The sequence below is a fragment of the Schistocerca nitens genome, chromosome 3 (genome assembly GCF_023898315.1).
Source record: "Schistocerca nitens isolate TAMUIC-IGC-003100 chromosome 3, iqSchNite1.1, whole genome shotgun sequence".
NCBI lineage: Eukaryota > Metazoa > Arthropoda > Insecta > Orthoptera > Acrididae > Schistocerca > Schistocerca nitens.
The window spans coordinates 888125221-888144037 of record NC_064616.1 but is presented as its reverse complement, the minus strand read 5'-3'; the positions used below and the strand labels follow the sequence as shown (position 1 = coordinate 888144037).

The 18817-nt window shown below is 39.1% G+C and overlaps 1 protein-coding gene across 1 annotated transcript in view; it reads left to right on the top strand.

Annotated features, from left to right (window-relative positions):
- Positions 1 to 18817, top strand: part of LOC126248939 (synaptojanin-1) — a 133553-nt gene that overhangs the window by 46430 nt on the left and 68306 nt on the right. The window contains exon 9 of the mRNA XM_049950453.1: positions 14466 to 14618. Coding sequence (XP_049806410.1) covers positions 14466 to 14618 — 153 coding nt within the window. The remainder of the gene's footprint in view (positions 1 to 14465; positions 14619 to 18817) is intronic.

Sequence of the window (18817 nt, the reverse complement as noted above, 5' to 3'; positions counted from 1 at the left end):
AGACAGAAACCTTCATTTTTCCAAGATGACTGGTTGCAACAGCCTCACCCAGCCATAATCTTATCTTATGAAACTTGTTATAAAAGTGCCATGTTACATTACATAAAGTCAGAGTACAAGAGGCACTCCAAACATATACATATCTTGATAAAAAGCACACATTTGTAAAATTGTTATGAGCCATCGGCCTCAGCGGGTGACTGAAAGATACAGTGTAAGAGAGAGGGGGGAATCACGCTGGGGCATGCAGAGATGTTCTGACAAGTTTGGCATTGATCTTTATTCTGCCAAAGAATACGCAGTGTCTCTGCTGATCCAGGTGATGGCACATTGTTTGTATAATTATGTGAGTGCAAACACCAGTCCTAGAATACATTGCTACAGCAGCCGGATGCTCTGTACCCATGACATAACAGCTGCCGTCCTTGCTTGGGCTTCATGGCCGGCAGCGGGTGTTGGCCAAACCAATAGCCCCATTCCTGCCCTCCAGAGTGCAGCTACCTATTCCCTCAAGCACTACTCATTGTCCACCGAAGGGTAATAGCCAGCAGTTATCATTGTAGTAGAGCCTTGACAGCTCCAGTCGCCTGCCCAGAGCATTTTGGTTCATGATTGAGAGGATAGCCTTGTACCCGAGAGGCTGCAAGATCACGTCCCAACTCTGCCCTTACAAACATCAGCTTGCAGTCTGTCAGATGACGTCACCCAGATAGAAGAGGCTGGCTGCTCCCCTGCTCCCCCCCACCCATTCATCACCAAGTTCTAGGCCCGTCTCACCACAGCTGTGGGGCTTCCATACCTTGGAGCTGGGCGGTTGATTTAGCGGGCTGGTTGTCCACCTAAATCCATTACCAGATGGTCATCTTGGTTGGCTTGCAACTTAATCACCATTATGTCCATTTTCAGACTACAACAGAATGGTGACACAACTGCGTGCCTTGAGCCTCTGGGCTCCATTATTTATACTCCTTTTACTATACCTCTGATGTAGTCCCTCTGGAGGGAAGAAGTGGAGTGTTCCTTAATAATTACATCAGCTTTCCCTAGCCCAGAGATCCTTCAGGTCAATGCAACATATTCTGTGACAATGTCATTACAGTTGAGCCTGTGAGCGTAGCCAGAAGGAAAAAGTCTGTGCTGATTAATAATCATTCTGCTTTCCTGAAGCTCAAGTTTTCTCAACCATACTGATATTCCTCCTCCATAACAATTCGACCCTACAGTTTCCACTGTGAATACCGAGTATAACCAATGTGTTCCTGTCCTCTGGAAGTAAGTACAAGCTGGCAGGAGCTCCTCCCCACAACTCGTCCCATTTACTTCCCCCAGAAACAAACTCGCTTCACATGTCCACATACCATTCCATACATGGCCACCCAAACAGATCACAACCTTCCCTCCTTCCAAGAATGCGCAATACACAATAAAATCATCAGTAATAACAACATGAATAAAAACTAAGAAGTACACAAAAAAGAAAAAAAATATCCCTACCACAGTAAAAATATACACACTCTGACACAATAAGCAAAAAAAAAACTCCCAACAAATTACAATCATACACTTTACTTATGCGACCTTAACTTATCTGGCACGTCATGCACCATGTGTTGCTTACCATTTCCAGGTCACTTCCTTTTATCCCTGGCGACTTTTTTCCTCTTGGCTGGTTGCCAATGTACCAGAGGCATAGCAGCTACTTGTTCTGTGTGTAGGCAAATTGTTCATATGGTAGTTGTACTAAGTGTAGATGGGTGATGATTCACCAGAAGAATTAATTTTTGGTTAGATTTTTTTATGTGTTGGGTGGGTGAATGGGTGTTTGTGTTTATTTTGTTTTTTAACATTTGAATTAAGGTAGAAGTAGAGCATGCAAAACAGTGGGAACACCTGCAGCTACTACAGTGGATGCAGTTGCTGCTTTAACTCAGCAAGTGCACACATTAAGAGAGGAATTGGAGAATGAGAAGCAAAGAAATTTCAAACTTATTTGTGAGTTAGAAGCTGGGAAAGCAAGTCAGGTTCAGCCACAGTTTGAGTTAGATGAGAATAAGTCTGGACTAAAGCGCCTTTTGTTTCGTATGTCCCTGCAGCAACGGAGGACGTGACAATTTTTACTTAGTATGTTAGGGGCACCGAGGTAACACATGGGTGATCAGACGAAATAACCCTGGATGTTGCTAGTATGAGTTTGGTGGGGCATGCCGAAGCATATGTTGTATACCATGAGACTTTGATTAAAGGACAAATGTTTCAGCAGTGGGCCACTGGACTTTGTCAGTGATACATTTAGCAAAAGAGTGCATATCTCTTTCAGGAGAAACTAAGTACTTTGTCAATGCATCTTAGAGAGTCTGTGGAAGCGTTCTTGGACAGAATCTGTAAACTGAATACAAAGGCATATGTACAGATCCAGAATGCAGAATCAAATAGGGCATTATTGCAAAAAGCAGAAAATAGAGCAGTGAACATTTCTGCCTGGTATACTCACAGAGATGTCACGGGAAGTCCAAATGGAAAACCTCCAGGACTTAGCATCAGCTCTTAGGATCACAACACATAAAGAAGAGGTAGATAGTGCAGCAAAGCTGAGTGTGGACAACCAGGTGTTCGCTTCTGAAATCAGGTGTAATAGATGTGGTCAGGAGGGGCATGTAAGGATGCATTATAGACAACCAGAGTGCTGCTGTGCATGTGGCAGAGTGGGCCACTGGGCATCTGATTGTAGAAGTAGGAAACGTGGGAAGCACCAGCAAGGGGAACAGCCTTTACATGCAAATGGGAGTGCTTCAACCATTGGAAGGCAATTCTGTTAGATCATAACACTGCACAAGTTAGTGCACAGAGAGAGTGCTGCTTAGTGGTGGTGAGTGGCAGGAAACAGAGGTTTTTGGTAAAACAGTGGCTCACATGTCCGTTATCAGTCTGGACCTCGTGGGAAAGAGAGGACCGATGCCTCCACAGTGTAGGTTATGTGGGACTGGCAATAATAGGGTGGAATCGTCTGCGAGAGGGTGCAGTAATAGCCACTCTGGAAGTCTTGGAAGATGATGACTTTGACATGTTGAGTCTGGAGGAAAGCTGAAGCAAACCGTCGACACGGAAGTGTTACAAGGGAAAGTGGGTCACTTGAAGGGCAGTGATTGAAGGGCTATGCAAAACCTGTTGTTGAGATTTAGTGATTTATTTTGTACAGACGGAGAGTAACCAGCACCCACGGTGACATCACATATCGACAGGGGAAGGAGGGAAGGAAGGAAGAAAGGAAGATTGGGTTGAACGTCCCATTGACATCTAGGTCATTACAGACAGAGCACAAATTCAGGTTGTGTCAATGACGGGTAAGGAAATTGGCTGTACCCTTTCAAAGGAACCATTCCGGCAGTTGCCTGGAGCAATTTCGGGAAATCACGGAAAATATAAATCTGGATGGCAGGACGTGGGTTTGAGCCGTCATCCTCCTGAATGTGAGTCCAGTGTGCTAATCACCCCGACAACAGATAGCACACCAATTTATATGAAGCCATTCTGCATTGCGAGGCAACTGCAACCATTAGCAGAAAAGTTTATTGAGCAACAACTATGGGTTGGGATCATAGAACTTAGTTATAACCCCTGGAGCATGAATACTGTGGTCATGCTGAAGAAATTGGTGGAAGGAACAAGGAAATATAGATTTTGCTGCAACAATAGATAGCTAAATGCAGGAACCTTTTCTGATGCTTATCCAATTCCAAACATCAGAGAAACTTTGGATAATCTAGGTCAGTGTCACTTCTTTACAAGTATGGAACTCAGGAGCTAGTACCATCAGTTGGAAGTGGCACGTAAGGAAAGGCCAAAAACATCATTTACGGTGCTGGGTGGCCACTTCCATTAAAAGCACATGCCATTTGGACTAAAAAATGCAGCTGCAACTTTTTAGCTTTGTTAGATGTGGTATTGAGAGGATTAAAACCAGAAACTTATATGGTGTATCTAGATGACATAACTGTCTTTTCAAAGGATTTACTGGAGCATGCGAGACATTTGGAGGATGTCTTTAGCAGACTATGTTGACACTTTTGATGTTAAGTATGGACAAGTGCTATTTTGTACAAACTCAGGTAAACTATCTGCGGAACATGATTAGTGAACATGGCATACAGACCAATCCTCATCTTATAGGCACAGTTTAAAATTTTCCAACACTATGAACAATTGAAGTGGTACACTCATTCATCAAATGTAATTGTTACATATGGTTCATGAGGAACTTTGCAAAAACAACTGAACCATTGAAGAAGCTACTGAATAAGGGGCAAAATCCCATTGGTCACAGGAATATCAAGTGCCATTTGAAAAATTAAAAGAAATATTAGTATCAGACCCAATATTGTTTTTTATTCTTTCATGATACACTTAAAAATGAAGCAGTTGGTTGTGTTTTGGGACAGATGTTAAGATGGTTAAGAACATCCAGTATCTTACACTTCGAGGCAGCTATACAAAGTAGAGTGTAGCGACTCAATGAATGAGAAAGAGATGTTGGCAGTCATGTATGGTATTACGTATTTCCAATGTTACCTGTATGGTAGGAAGTTAAAGGTCATGACAGACCATGCCTCTCTGAAATGGTTGCTTGGTTTAAAAGCTCTGTCTAGTAGATTAACATGGCGGGCACATAAGGTTAGTGAATTCACGTACGAAGTAATCCGTAAGTAAGGGAGATCCCATACAAATGCACATGCATTAAGTTGTGGGGTAGTGATGTTGGGGATGTTATGGAGGAGCATGGAAGAGTGGCAGAGGGCACAAAAAAAGGATAGGGAGTGTCAGGAATTGCCATCACAGTGACAGTTTGTTATTCACAAGGGTATGTTGTGTCAAATGATGAGGTGTAGTCCACATATGGCGGTCCCAGCAGTTTTTCAGAAGGGAGTTTTGCACCAATCTCATGACTATATGTTGTCAGCTCATGGAGGGCGACATGAGATGGATAAATGTGTAGCAGAGCAGTTTTGGTGGAGGAACAGGAAGCGTGACGTGGAGCAGTATGTTAGGGATTGTGTGCCATATGCACAAAGGGCTGACATTGAGCATCAGAAAGTGCTGTTGAAAGGATTACCAGAGGCACCCAATCCGTTTTCTACATTGGGACTGGATTTCCTCAGGCCATTTAATAAAATACCTGAAGGGAATATGTACAGTCTCTGATCATTTTTCTCTATTTTTAGCAATGGTACCAATGCCAGACCAAAGGGCTTGTACCATAGCACAAATGTTAGTAAACAACTGGATATTGAAGTTTCGGGTACCTGATACCATAGTCATGGATGTGGCAAGGGGAAGCAAAGAAATTTTTAACTAAGTACTGGAGATCTTACCAGGTCCTGGAAATGAACTCACCGGTCAATGTGAAGACACAGTTCCCAACAAAAATGTCTGTTATACACATCAGTCACATAAACCAATTTTTGAAGGAATGGTAGAAGGGATACTGGAGTTGCCATGCGTCAAATTTTGGACCTGCCGCACAATGGCTGTGGCGCATCCATAACATGGAACTTGGCAGTTGGTTCAACAGGCTAGTTGGCCACCAAAATTCATCACCAGATGGTTGTCATGGCTGGCCTGCAACTTAAACAATTGTCAGAATGACAACATGAATGCTTGCGTTGAGCCTCTGAGTTTGCTTATTTATATTACTTTTCCTACGCCTCTGGTGTAGTCCATCTGGAGGGGATGAATGAAGTGTTATTTAATAATTGTAATTTTAGGTTTTCCAAGGCCGCTTTGGCCCCAACATGCAGGTTTCTAGGCACTGTTGTAACTGCAATGTACAGGTTTTTCATAGAATGTCAGTGCCATATGATGCGCCTGATTACTCTGTACCCATCTCCACACTTGTTTATAGTACCTGCCAGTGGTGTCGTAAGTGTGGCTCACAGAACCTTTTGCTTAATAAGAACATTGCCAGTGCCAACTACCCGATGTGACCATTGTACCTTAATTTGTACCTTCCAGCCATAGGTGTTCTGAATTTTCGGAGTTCCCCAAATTCATGTCTGTATTTATTCGTGGTGCAGCAAAATGCATGCAAATCATCATACTCTATTACCATCCATACAAATCGGCATCTGACATGGTTCTCCAAAGCTTGCCGCACAGCACTAAGGATGTGTGATGTGGAACAAGCTTATTATGTTCAACACTGATATGCATGAATAGTATGAGGGTGTTATCAACTTTGTGCATTTCATTCAACGGGTGTTTTGTGAAGACATGTATGTGTGCGGAGTGCCTTTTGTACTTTGATGTCATTTAATGAAACGTGGCAGTTTTATAGCAAGTTCCATTAGATGAGATGATGGCAACATAAGACTGTTTATAGTGATCATCTTGGAACAGTAAAAGTTTCTATACTGCAATTGTGGTGTGCAAAGTGTGTTCTTTGTTTCCAACCACACATATCACACCACCGCAGAACATGTGTACTTTGAAACATATGTCTGAAGGCACATAGTGAATGTTAGTGACAATGAAGACAAGAAATTTCCTCACTTGGTGTTACAAAAAATAAAACATACATTGCAAGACAGGTCCAGTGAAGCAGATTTCAGAACGACTGTGATGAGTTTGACACTATTGGGGAACATGAAGAACGTAGGGGTAGGGGATGTTGTTAGTTGCAAGAAGAGTCTGGGCTGGCTAATGCTTTGCACTCCACCAAGAGCATGGATGTTAAGCTTAGTAGTGCTTCAGTTAAGAAAAGTGGTAAGTAGAAACTAACTCCTATAATGACACCCTGAGTGTAAAACACAAAGACTATGTATTCTTTGTTATTAGATCAGCCAGCAAAAGACTGTCTCACTGGAGTCTATGTAAAATACATACTTTGTAAAACTGTTGAGTCAGGTGGTCGGTAATGCTGCTGCCATATGAACATTTTGCATGTGAGCAAGAGAAGAGTTTGAATGCAACTAAATAGTTTCATTGCAAGACATTTATGCAATGCTTTATTGTCACATTATTGAAAATCAGAAACTAGGGAGGATTTTTAGTCTGCAGAGTAAAAAAATAGCTACAATGCTTGATTGACATACTTTGATGGAAATTAAGCTCTAAAACCTTATGATTATCAAAGAGATCCCTTTGTTTTTCCTCCTTGTATTGATAAGAAGTCCTTTTTATTTTATGTGCATCATAGGAAAGTTCTTGTAGAATGTAAATAATTTAGGATTAAAGGAGACCACTTACTGAAAAGCAGAAACATTGAGTTGTCAATAGGCACGAACAAAAGAAGGAAAACTTTGTAGCTTTTGGAGTTATCCTTTGATGAACTAGAGTAAAACCCACTTGTGCGCCAATGCCCCTAAATGGTGCCAGCTACACTGGAAGTGCTAATGCTATTTTGCAACAGGTGGACTGGTTGTGGTGAGATAGTGTCGGGTAGGCTAGGTAGAGGGAGAGAGGAGAGGCAGAAGGCAGGGAGATGGATTTGGTGGGGGGGGGGGGGGGGCAGCTAGTAGCTCAGAGGGATGCCCATTTGCTGGCTAGGAATGTAGGAGGGAGGGGTGATAGGTTCATAAGCTTGCACAATTGTAGTGGCTGGTGGGAATCAGCATGGCCTGAGAGGGAGTGACAGGACAAAGGAAGGGAAACTGTTGAGTGGAGGGTACAGCAATATTGGGTTACCTGAGATTGAGGCTGGGCAATTACGGGAGTGGAGAATGTGTTGTAATGATAACTCCCTCCACCACCAGTGCCTATGAACTACACAGCTGTTCCAACAATATCTGAAGCAATTATTGTTTTCTCATGTGATCTTTGATATTTCTTTTTATTATTTCTATTTTCCTGTGTGCAGAGTCCCATGCATTACTTAAAAACATAAAATTTTAATTTTAAAAAATTGACCACTGTTGAGAAAGAGAGCTGTGTTTGCTCTTATGGAGAGGATACAGAGCACATTCCAGAAAGTTATCAATGTGTACAAAAGTGTTTTCTAAGTTTATGTGACAGTACCACAACATAAACTTAGATGTTTGCTAGAGTACTGTGTACACAAAATAATTGCTTATGTAAGATAGAAAAATATGATATTTTTTATAACAATAAATGTTTTAGTGTACTGTTCTTATGCTGATGCATCATAATTTTCTAAGATATATACTGAAAATGTAACCAAAAACAAGAGTACAGAACTATGGAAATAGCATGGAAAAGACGAGGAGTGATTCAAATACCCATACATAAAAATAGCCAATTAAATAAAATGAAAGAATGTGAACAGTGGTATAGATGAAAGATATAGGAAAGTAAACACATTTAAGGGCCATCAGTTAAAGACTACAAAAGGAAATGCTCTCTGCGTAAAGCATGAGTAGAAGCATGAGTAGAAACAAGAGAACTTTGCCTAAAAATAGAAGCAAAAGAAAAGCAGTAGTTCAAAAATAATTTTCCAGTGAAATGTTTCCAAAGCAAACTTCAGGATTCATTATGAGAAATCTCTTAATTCTATACATAAGTGGTGGTGTGCTCTCAAAAATTGGACAGCTTGATTTGAAAGATGGAATGTTTTAGTGTATCATGGCAGCTGTTGAGCAGAAAAAATATTCTAATGACTGTAAATAAATCTTGCGAAAATTTCAATTTTAATTATCCACTCAACATAGATTATATCAAGAAAAACAAGTTATAATAATGTGTACAGGATAAACTGCCAAAAAACATGGTTTGCACCACCCTCATGATATACACCACTAGCTGATGGCAGCTAACTACAAATTATGGCTTGTAGGTGCCTTGAGGCTAATGCAACTGAACTGTGTGTTGAGGTTTTGGAGGCAACTGGGATAGCTGCATCAGTGCAGATGGTACGTAACCATCTCCATGTGATCAGTTTCGTCACTAGGTGTCCATAATGGACAATAGTAAAAAGACATATAGAACTGTGGTACCTGAAGAAGGTGGACAAGGGAACATTTGTGTTGTGTAATCTCAGGGGTAAGTGTTGAGGATACAGTATACTTGAACACAAAGGAGTGATGAGGTGAACAACACTTACATGGAAACATTCCCAAGTGTCAATACACGATCTTGATTAATCTTGGCAGTGTGTAGAGGGGACAAAATAGTACAATATGGTTTTTTTTCTTTCTTTTGGCCAATTTTACTTTCGAAGAATAAAACACACCCTGAAAGGTAATTTAGCATTTTTAGGTTAAAAGGGAATATCTTCAATACGATGATATACAAAAATGTTTTCATATAAAAGTTGATATGTAATTAATGTACTTGAAAACTGTATACTCAGATTTTGTAATAATTTGAAATTTTGCAAAACACCCCACCACCATTAATTAATCCTGAAAAACGAAAACTTTTGTTACAACATAAACTAAAGAAGCTTTCAAGCCATATACATCCTTGTGTAATAAAGCTGGTTTCTGAAATACCAATTTTCGAAAATAAGCTTTACAAAGTGTGCTGTCAGAGTATTTTTCAGTGTATCTAATTAAAATTTCTAGATATTCATTATTATTCTAATTATTTATTTTACTTATATTTGTTTTATATTTAAATTGTTATTGGACATTTTACTTTCATGTTTTTTTTCGTTGCACATATATTTATTTTGTTAATTGAAAGTAATAAATAATGCATTACTGTGATAGAAAATAATTACAATAATGATAATCTGTAAGGGAATGCCTACATCATAACATTTTTTTTATATCATGCAAATAAAGTGAACAAAATTTTCATCACATAATATATACGATGGAGAAGACAATATAAAACAAAACTCAGCAGGATTTCAAATTGTCAAGGGTGATGATTCTTTAAATATTCTGATTGGTATCAGGCATATTTCAGTACATTGGTAAGTATTGGGGAAGAGAAATGATTATGGACTACTGACTGCAATGCAATTGTATTGTTTCTCAAGTGGAGATTGACATCATAATCATTCAGCAGAGCTAGATCAGGAAGTCTCCTCACAAAATTCTTCCAACATTGAAAGCTGTATACATTCTACAGCTGTGCTTATGCCATAGAGCCCTTTGAGATCCTTTTCATGGTTGTAAAAGAAACTAATGGTAAGTTTGGACCAAGAATCCATGACTCTCTATTTGAAGCCCCAAATGTCGTTGTGACAGCATTGAAATCTGGTAAACAGATTTCTGTCCAGATTGAAAGATATTTGAAATGTGTTTTCTTTCCCAGTGAGGGCGAAATACCTGTCTTGTTGTTAGATTCTAGCAGTGGTCAGTGTGAAAGAAACATTCAGGGCATCATACCCGAGCACAAGGAACTTGGTCATCTAGTGAACCCAAAGGGCTTGACGGCACAGTTGCAGCTGTGGGATGTATACAGCTTTCGATGTTGGAAGAACTTCATGAGAACACTTTCAGATCTACAGTCTGATTAAAATTATTTGATAGTTGATACTCCTTGTGTAAGAGCTTGTTTCCTCCAATCACAGCACTCAATGTCATGCCTGGATTGTTTGCCATTGCCAAACTGCCACAACAGTTAGTCACTTCACTTCCTGTTTGTTGTCTGGCTTTCTTTCTCGATGTGTTTGGATCCCAAATCATGGGTCTGGCACCTTTATTTTGTATTTCATCACACACACACACACACACACACACACACACACACACACACACACACACAAAATGATGCCAATGAAATGCACTTGTTTCATATGCAACACTGTCTAAACACACTACTGGATACTTCTGCGTAAGAGACGATTCAGTGTCACATATGCAGTTATCATAATCACATCGGTTTACATTACATAAGCTTCACATGACATTGCACGTGACCAAGCTTTTGAAGGCTGCAATTCATCATTGTGACTGGGTGATCACTGTCAAATATACAAATACTGCCTCAGTCTTGTATTTTGAGTGCAGTGGTTAGCATAATAACCAGCCATGTTGAAGGCCGTGGGTTCTGATCTCATCAATTGCTGCAGTTCTTTTTTTATTTTTAAATCTAATCAAAAGAGTTAGATTATCATTTTTATTCAGTTAATTGGTGTAATTTTGTATTTATATTTCTTTGCTACATAATTTTCATCAACATATTGACTTTTCTTTTATTTGCTCTTACCTTTCTACCTATTATCTTTTTTTCGTCTGGAATCTGTCTGTGTGATCTGTAATCTGCAACTGAGTGCCTACAAGGTCTGCTCATTGGTTGTGGTAATACGACAGCTTGTGTAACCAGTTTGAAGATAGTTTCAGGTAACAAATGATAGTAAGAAATAACAGTTTGCTTTTAGCACTGAAACTGAACTTTTTCTATCTTGAATGTGCTTGTGGAGGTTAGCTTTAATAGCCATGAACAAAGTGATCATGATTTTAGTTCTGCTTCTTTCTCAGATATGTTACACGTCAAAGGTTGTGGTTAGCTTAGAACAAGATTTTAAATTCAGGGCTACAAAACACGTCATCTACCGCAGTTCAGCCATTGGTCACTTAGTCAGCTGTTGACAGAGCATTTCTCATTTCCAGCATACGTTATGATAGCTATTTCCAACATTGCTCCGTGTTACACATTAACAGCAGTTGTGAAGTGACGTGCACTTTTTGTGTGTTACCTATAACCAAGCACTAGCCAGCAGCCGATGTGGCAACACCATAGCAGCAAGTGATAGACGTCAACTATCAAGTAATTTTGAATGGACTATATTTCTGTTGAATGATTATGGTGTCAATCTCCACTTGAGAAACAATATAATCAAGCTGTAGCCATTAGTACATGATCAATTCTCTTCATCAATGCTTGCAAATGTACTGAAATATGCCTCTTCCAAATCATGATGTTTAGAGGATCACCCATGACCATTTGAAATCCTGCAGAATTTTGTTTCATATTGTCTTCTCCATCATGTATATTTCAGCAAGAAATTTTATTCATTGTATGCTTATGGAGTTAAAGAACATTATGTTTTAAGCATTTCCTTACAGATTATCATTATTGTAATTACTTTCTATCGTAATAATGAGTTGTGTATTATTTTCAATTAACAAAATACATGTATGTACAACAGTAAACCAAGGAAAAAAATGTGAATGTAAAAAAAAAATAACAATTTGAAGTATAAAACAAATATAAATAAAATAAATAAACTTATCTTTTAATATGTGGTTCACAAAATGGAAAAATGTATGTCTCCATGCCACGAAAATTGAAACATAATTTAGAAAAAAAGTCATTTAGCTAATGTGTTTTGTAACCGGGCTTGATGCACAAATTAAAACAATAACAATGAAAAGAAACTAGAAATTCCATTCATGTGATAAGAGACACAGGTGACATTCATTATGCAGTACAAATTTTTCAGTGCTGTTGAATCATATTACCCAGTATTCAGTTATTCCTCAAATTTACTTCCCTGAAAATTATTTGTAGTGTGCCTGGATAAAAGTAAATATGTCCTTTCATAACACAATTAGATAACACTGTTCTCAGCAGTTATTTGGACAAGTATTAATGCTCATCAGTGATAAACTGAACCCTGAAAATGTGCTTTGTGGGCTGTCACAGCAGTTATGTCCATAAAGTTAATACTTTCATACTTAACAGATAGATGTGCTGCCCAATTTAAAAATATTTACATACATACAAACATGACATCACACTTTCCTTTCAATAAGTAGAATGCCATTTTGTTCCAACCTCATATGCAAGATGTGTTGTGCATGCTGGTGGAGCTTCATTGAAATAGAGCAGTATGTAATTGAGTTTTGTTATTGTTGTGGTCTTCAATCGGAGGACCAGTTGGATGCAGCTCTCCACACAAGGCTATCCTGTGCAGTCCTCTTCATCTCTCCACACAAGGCTATCCTGTGCAGTCCTCTTCATCTCTGCATAACTGCTGCAACCCACTTGAATCTGTCTTCTGAAATCAAGCTTAAGTTTCCCTTTACAATTATTACACTCTCCACCCCCCCCCCCCCTCCCCACCACACACACACACACACACACACACACACACACACACACACACTTTTTTCCATTACCAAATTTACTATTTCCTGATATGTTCAAATGTGTGTGAATTCCTAAGGGACCAAACTGCTGAGGTCATTGGCCCTACTGTTTCCTGCCATGTCACCAATCAAGGTGGCACACTGGACTCTCATTCGGGAGGATGACAGTTCAAACTCGCGTCTGGCCATCCTGAGTTAGGTTTTCTGTGATTTCCCTAAATCGCTTTAGGCAAATGCTGGGATGATTCCTTTGAAAGGGCACAACCAACTTCCTTCCCCATCCGATGGGACTGCTAACCCCGCTGTTTGGTCCCCTCCCCTAAATCAACCAACCAACCAACCTGATATGTCAAAGTGCCCTATCTGGTGATTCCTTTTTTTTAGTCAAGTTTTGTCATAAATTTTTTTCTTTACAGTTCAATGCAGCACATCTTGATTAGTTATCCAGTCTAACCATCTAATCTTCAACATTCTTCTGTAGTGCAACATTTCAAGAGCTTTTATTGACTTCTTTCTTGTCTGTGCATTTTATAATCCATATTTTATTTCTGTACAAGGCTACACTCAAGACAAATACCTCCAGAAAAGACCTCCAAACAACTAACCTTACATTCAGTGTACACAAATTTCTCTTTTTACAGAATTTTTTATCCTGCTCTTGCAAATCTGTTTTTTGTAGTCTCCCTTTACTTTTGCATTGTCAGTTATTTTGCTGCTGAGTTCACAAACATATGGTTGATGTTGCCCAATGTTTTTTAGAATGTTCTAGAAATATTATAAAATGCAAATGTTCTTTGCATTAAAAAAAATAAAAAAGAGGTACGGAAATCAAAGTTTTGTAGTGGCTGAAGAGTGGGTGATGGAAGTTCACCTAAGTCTAAAAATACAAAACTCTACCTTGATATTCTGTTAATATTCAGCCAAATAGCTATCAAAAGCCCACAGTATCTAAGAATTATTAAAAGACTTGTAAATGATGGGCTCTGTAATGTAAAGAGAACCGGGGGAAGTTTGCTGCTTTCATTGTAAATTTTACTGCTAATATAGTAGCTACAATGCTTTGGTCCATTGAAGCTATATTTTTAGGATTTTCATCTCCCCCCATACAAGTCAACACACATCCCAAAAATTAAGACACAGAGTTAAGCACAGTACCACAAAAAGTTTTACTTGTCATCCTAGGGACTGATTGCGTTGGAAATCAAAGCTGCAAAAATTTCCGATTATTATTATTATTATTATTATTATTATTGTGCAAAGACTACTACCCTTTATGTTTATTGTGAGAGATACAAGTATTGTATCACTTGTAACACTGATCTCTATAATCTAATTATTCCTAATGCATAGGAGGAGAATGATCAATAGCAGTTGTGCATGCACTATATCTGCAAATATCTTTAATGATTTAATTCGTTTAAGGTATTTTTTTTTAAACTGAATTTTCACCAATGTGATTTTTTTCTGTAGATATTAGCAAAACAACTACACTTGTTGAACTTGATGGAAAAACATCAAATAGTATCTCGTTTTGAAGAAGTTTTTAGGCAGATGTGGATTAATAATGGCAATGAAGTGAGTAAGATATATGCAGGAACAGGAGCGATACAAGGTGGTTCCAAGGTATGTGGAAAGGATTAAACACATTAAGTAATATTAAATCCAAGCTTAGTACCTTATTGGCTTTCTTTGCTACAATGGACTTCAATTAGTGATGCAAGGGAGAGACACTTGTGCAATTTCAAACTGAAATATTTTTTACTCATCATACCCTCACATCAGTTATAGCTAAACTAACTGAACCAGTCATAAAGTACTTCAAGAATCATAATGTAAGTCTTCTGCAAGCCTCATTTTAAGATTATCTGAAAGTTGCTTGAAACTGGCGGTGAAATTAAACAAATATTTCAAAAATGGTTCAAATGGCTCTGAGCACTATGGGACTCAACTGCTGTGGTCATAAGTCCCCTAGAACTTAGAACTACTTAAACCTAACTAACCTAAGGACAGCACACAACACCCAGCCATCACGAGGCAGAGAAAATCCCTGACCCCGCCGGGAATCGAACCCGGGAACCCGGAAAACAAATATTTCATTGAGTTACTGGTTGCTGCTATTTGTTGTTACAGGTGATTTAATATATGATCAAAGTATTAAAAAAGATCCATAGTGGCTAAGTTTAACTCTCATATTTGGTTTGTTCAAATAGAAACAATAAAAAAATCACTACACATTAAATGTGTTTATCAGAGATATACACAAGAGGGAATTTTCAGATTTTAATAACTTTTGGTAAAGAATTTATCCAGCGAGTAGAGAGGCAGGTACTGCCTTAAGTTGTACATGAATAAAGATTTATTGTTTCATGAATTTAATTCTGCTTGATAGAGAATTGAAGATTTTAGTATTAACATACTTAACACCCTTTGTTTTATCAACAAGTACTAGAGCCTGCAGAATTGACCACATTTTGTATTTTTTATGGGTGTGATATATTCTCTTTCTGTCACATTAGAGGAGTAGCTTATAACAAAATTTATCAAGGAATGTACGTTGCGATCATACCATCAAGTGATTTGAAAAGGATTTGATATGACATGCTCGTAAATATGCCACATGTGAACATCAGTACTCTGCTCTGCACCATGGAGGTTTCTCTTTGAATTGGCATATTGCTGAAGAAGATAATGCCTTTTCTTGTGTGTGAAAGATGTTACAATGTTTCCAGTTCAGAACTGTGTGAACATCTAACAATTTTGTACATTTGATTTATAGGTTGGTCAGTTATGTGTAATGTGAATTACTTCTGAATTCTTGTGGTTTTTGTGAAACTACAAGGGTCGTTTGATAAGTAATGCACTCCTTTTTTCTGAAAGCTGCTTGGTTTTATTCATTATTCCGATACACCATATTATTTCCCATTCTTTTGGCTACAAAACTGTGTTGTCAACATAGTTTCTATTCAGTACGCTGACCTTGCACCACCTTACTAGGAGGGCCTGTATGCCCGGACAGTATCACTCTACTGGTCAATATTGGAGTCAACATCTTTCTGCATCAGCATCCTCCCCATCATCCATGTACTGCTTCCCACGTAGTGTCTCCTTCATTGGGCCTCACAGCTGGAAGTTGGAAGGTGCAAAATCCGGGCTGTAGGTTGGATGAGGAAAAACGGTCTATTGAAGTTTAGTGAGCTCCTTTTGAGTGCCCAGATTTGTGTGAAGCCTTGTGTTGTCATGGATAAGGAGAAATTCTTTTGCATTTTTGTGGCAACAAACACGCTGAAGTCGTTTCTTCAGTATCCTGAGTGTAGCGCAGTACACTTCAGAGATGGGCATTGCATCATGAGAGAGGACATCAAACAGAATAACCCCTTCAGAGTCCCTGAAGACTGCCACCATGACTTTACCAGCTAAGGGTGTGGCTTTGAACTTTTACTTTGGAGCAAAGGTCGTGTAGTGCCGATCTATGGATAACCATTTTGTCTCCAGTATGCAGTGGTGAATCTGTTTCATCACCTTTAATGATATTAGACATAAAATTGCCATCCTCAGCCTCATAACATATAAGCTATTCCTCATAGATCGTCCTTCATTGCTCTTTATGTTCTTTTGTTAGGCGGTGAGGAACCCAACCGGCACACACCTCTGAGTACCCCAACAGGTGGATGGTTGTGTCAGCAGTACCAACAAAGACAGCCAACTGAGCAGCAAAATGTTTGATCATGATCCATCAATCACCTGAAATTAGTGTGTCCGTCTGTTCCAACATGGCAGGAGTCACAGCTGTGTGCTGCTGGCCAGCACACAAGAGATTGGACAAGTTTGCGTGACCTTGTTGCAATGAGAGACGCCTAGCCCAGTGACTCACCATGCTTTTGTTCACTTCCAGGTCTCCATAACATTCTGCAAGTGCCTATGAATACCTGCGATGCTCTGGTTTTCCACCAAAAGAAACTGAATGACAGCTCTCTGCTTGGAACGCATCTCTGTTAACGTGTGCCATTTTGAATGTAATGCATTGCACCGCCACATATCAGAACTTCATGAAACTATAGGAGCTGAAGTGGGAATATTCCACGATGCCCCACAACAAATTCTTAATTTTTTCAGCCAATTTGACTGAGAAATAAATATGTTGCTTTACTTATTGAACATCCCTCGTAGTTTTGTTTAGGTTTATTGAGAGTGAGTCGCCAGTGAAAAACACCACAATCCCTTTCAACATGTCATTGTACCTTATTCTAATTTTGAAATAGAAGTATATCCGCTACAACACTTATATTGTTAGCGAACATTGTGAAGCTAAGTTTTTTGCTTATTGACTATTGTTGGTGATTATACAAAACAGCAAAGGCCTCGTAACAGATCCCAGATTCCAATGATATATTGTCATGTCATAATCACAGTCAGGTCCAAATCCAAAAGCATGGTCATCAATGAAATACAACACTTATCAAAATGAAAAATGCTTCTTTCATAACCCCAAAAATGTGAATATGTCCTTGGCAGATCTAGGGTTGTAAAAGAAGGGAACTAGTATCTGGCAGCTTCAAAGACATTTGAATCAAAACATTGTGACATATTCACACTTTTAGTATTTGTTTGTATTAACCCTTTAACTGCTCTGGACGTGTTAACCCGCGTGCCTTTGTACCTGTCCCTGTCTGCTCTGAACGTGTTTACGCGCGCTGCCAGTCCTTCTACCTGGTACTCTGTGTATACGCGTAGACATGTTCAGAGTACCAGGTAGAAGGACTGGTGGCGCGCTAAACACATTCAGAGCAGACAGGGACAGGTACAAAGGCGCGCGAGTTAACACGTCCAGAGCAGTTAAAGGGTTAATACTCATGTCATTTAATACCAGGCAATGCAGTGCAACTCATCATTTCAAGTAAAGTAACATGATATGTGATATCATGTTGTATACTGTAACACATGCCATGATGTCATCCAACATAGCATGTGTCATTTCGTGCAGTATGACACAACGTGTCATTAAAATTTGGGATGCATGCATCCCACACTCTTGGATACTTCGTATTATAGATGCAGTCCCACACTCTGATTACTCCCTATTGTAGATGCAGGCTACTCTCAAGAAGCACATAAAATTGAGTGTGTTTGCTCTTACAGCCCTCATTATACTTCTAAAGTGGTGAGTTTGGTGGAAAATTGGGCCTCTCACAGAAAAAATTGGCCTCCCACCCCACCAGCCCCTGCCTACGCAACCCAGAAATCAAAAAACTGTTTCAGCTTCCCCTCAAGGAGCAAGTCCACCCTCAGTGATTTTATCTCCCCAGAAAAACTTTTTTAACTCTTACATGTATGCTCTTTAGCTATATGATTTTGTATATTGTTTACCATGGCTGGCAAATCCTCCTGATTTTGTGCACAGGATCACGGACTTTAGCCAATAAATTGGGAGATGCAGGTGTGCCAACACTTCACAGCTAAGACTGCTCACTGTAGTGAGGAAGTAGGTTTAACTCATAAAAAAAGCATGAATATGTCAACTTGTTTTGATTTAAATGTCTTTGAAGCTGCGAGATAAGTTGAAAAGCTAGTTCTCTTATTTTACATCCCTAACTCTGACCAGGACATAGTCGTCTTTCACTTTTTTGTTTGTTACAATAGGAGCATTTTTCCTTCTGCTTCCCAACTTTTACTATACCATAATTTCACATTAGACTGCCATAGCGTGGCAAACGATTTAGATTTTTATTGACTCAGGCGACAACCGATCTGGTATAGGTTTTTTTTATTGTTGCCTACATTGTGGCAACAGATAAAGCTTTCACAAAATAACATGTCTTTGTGTA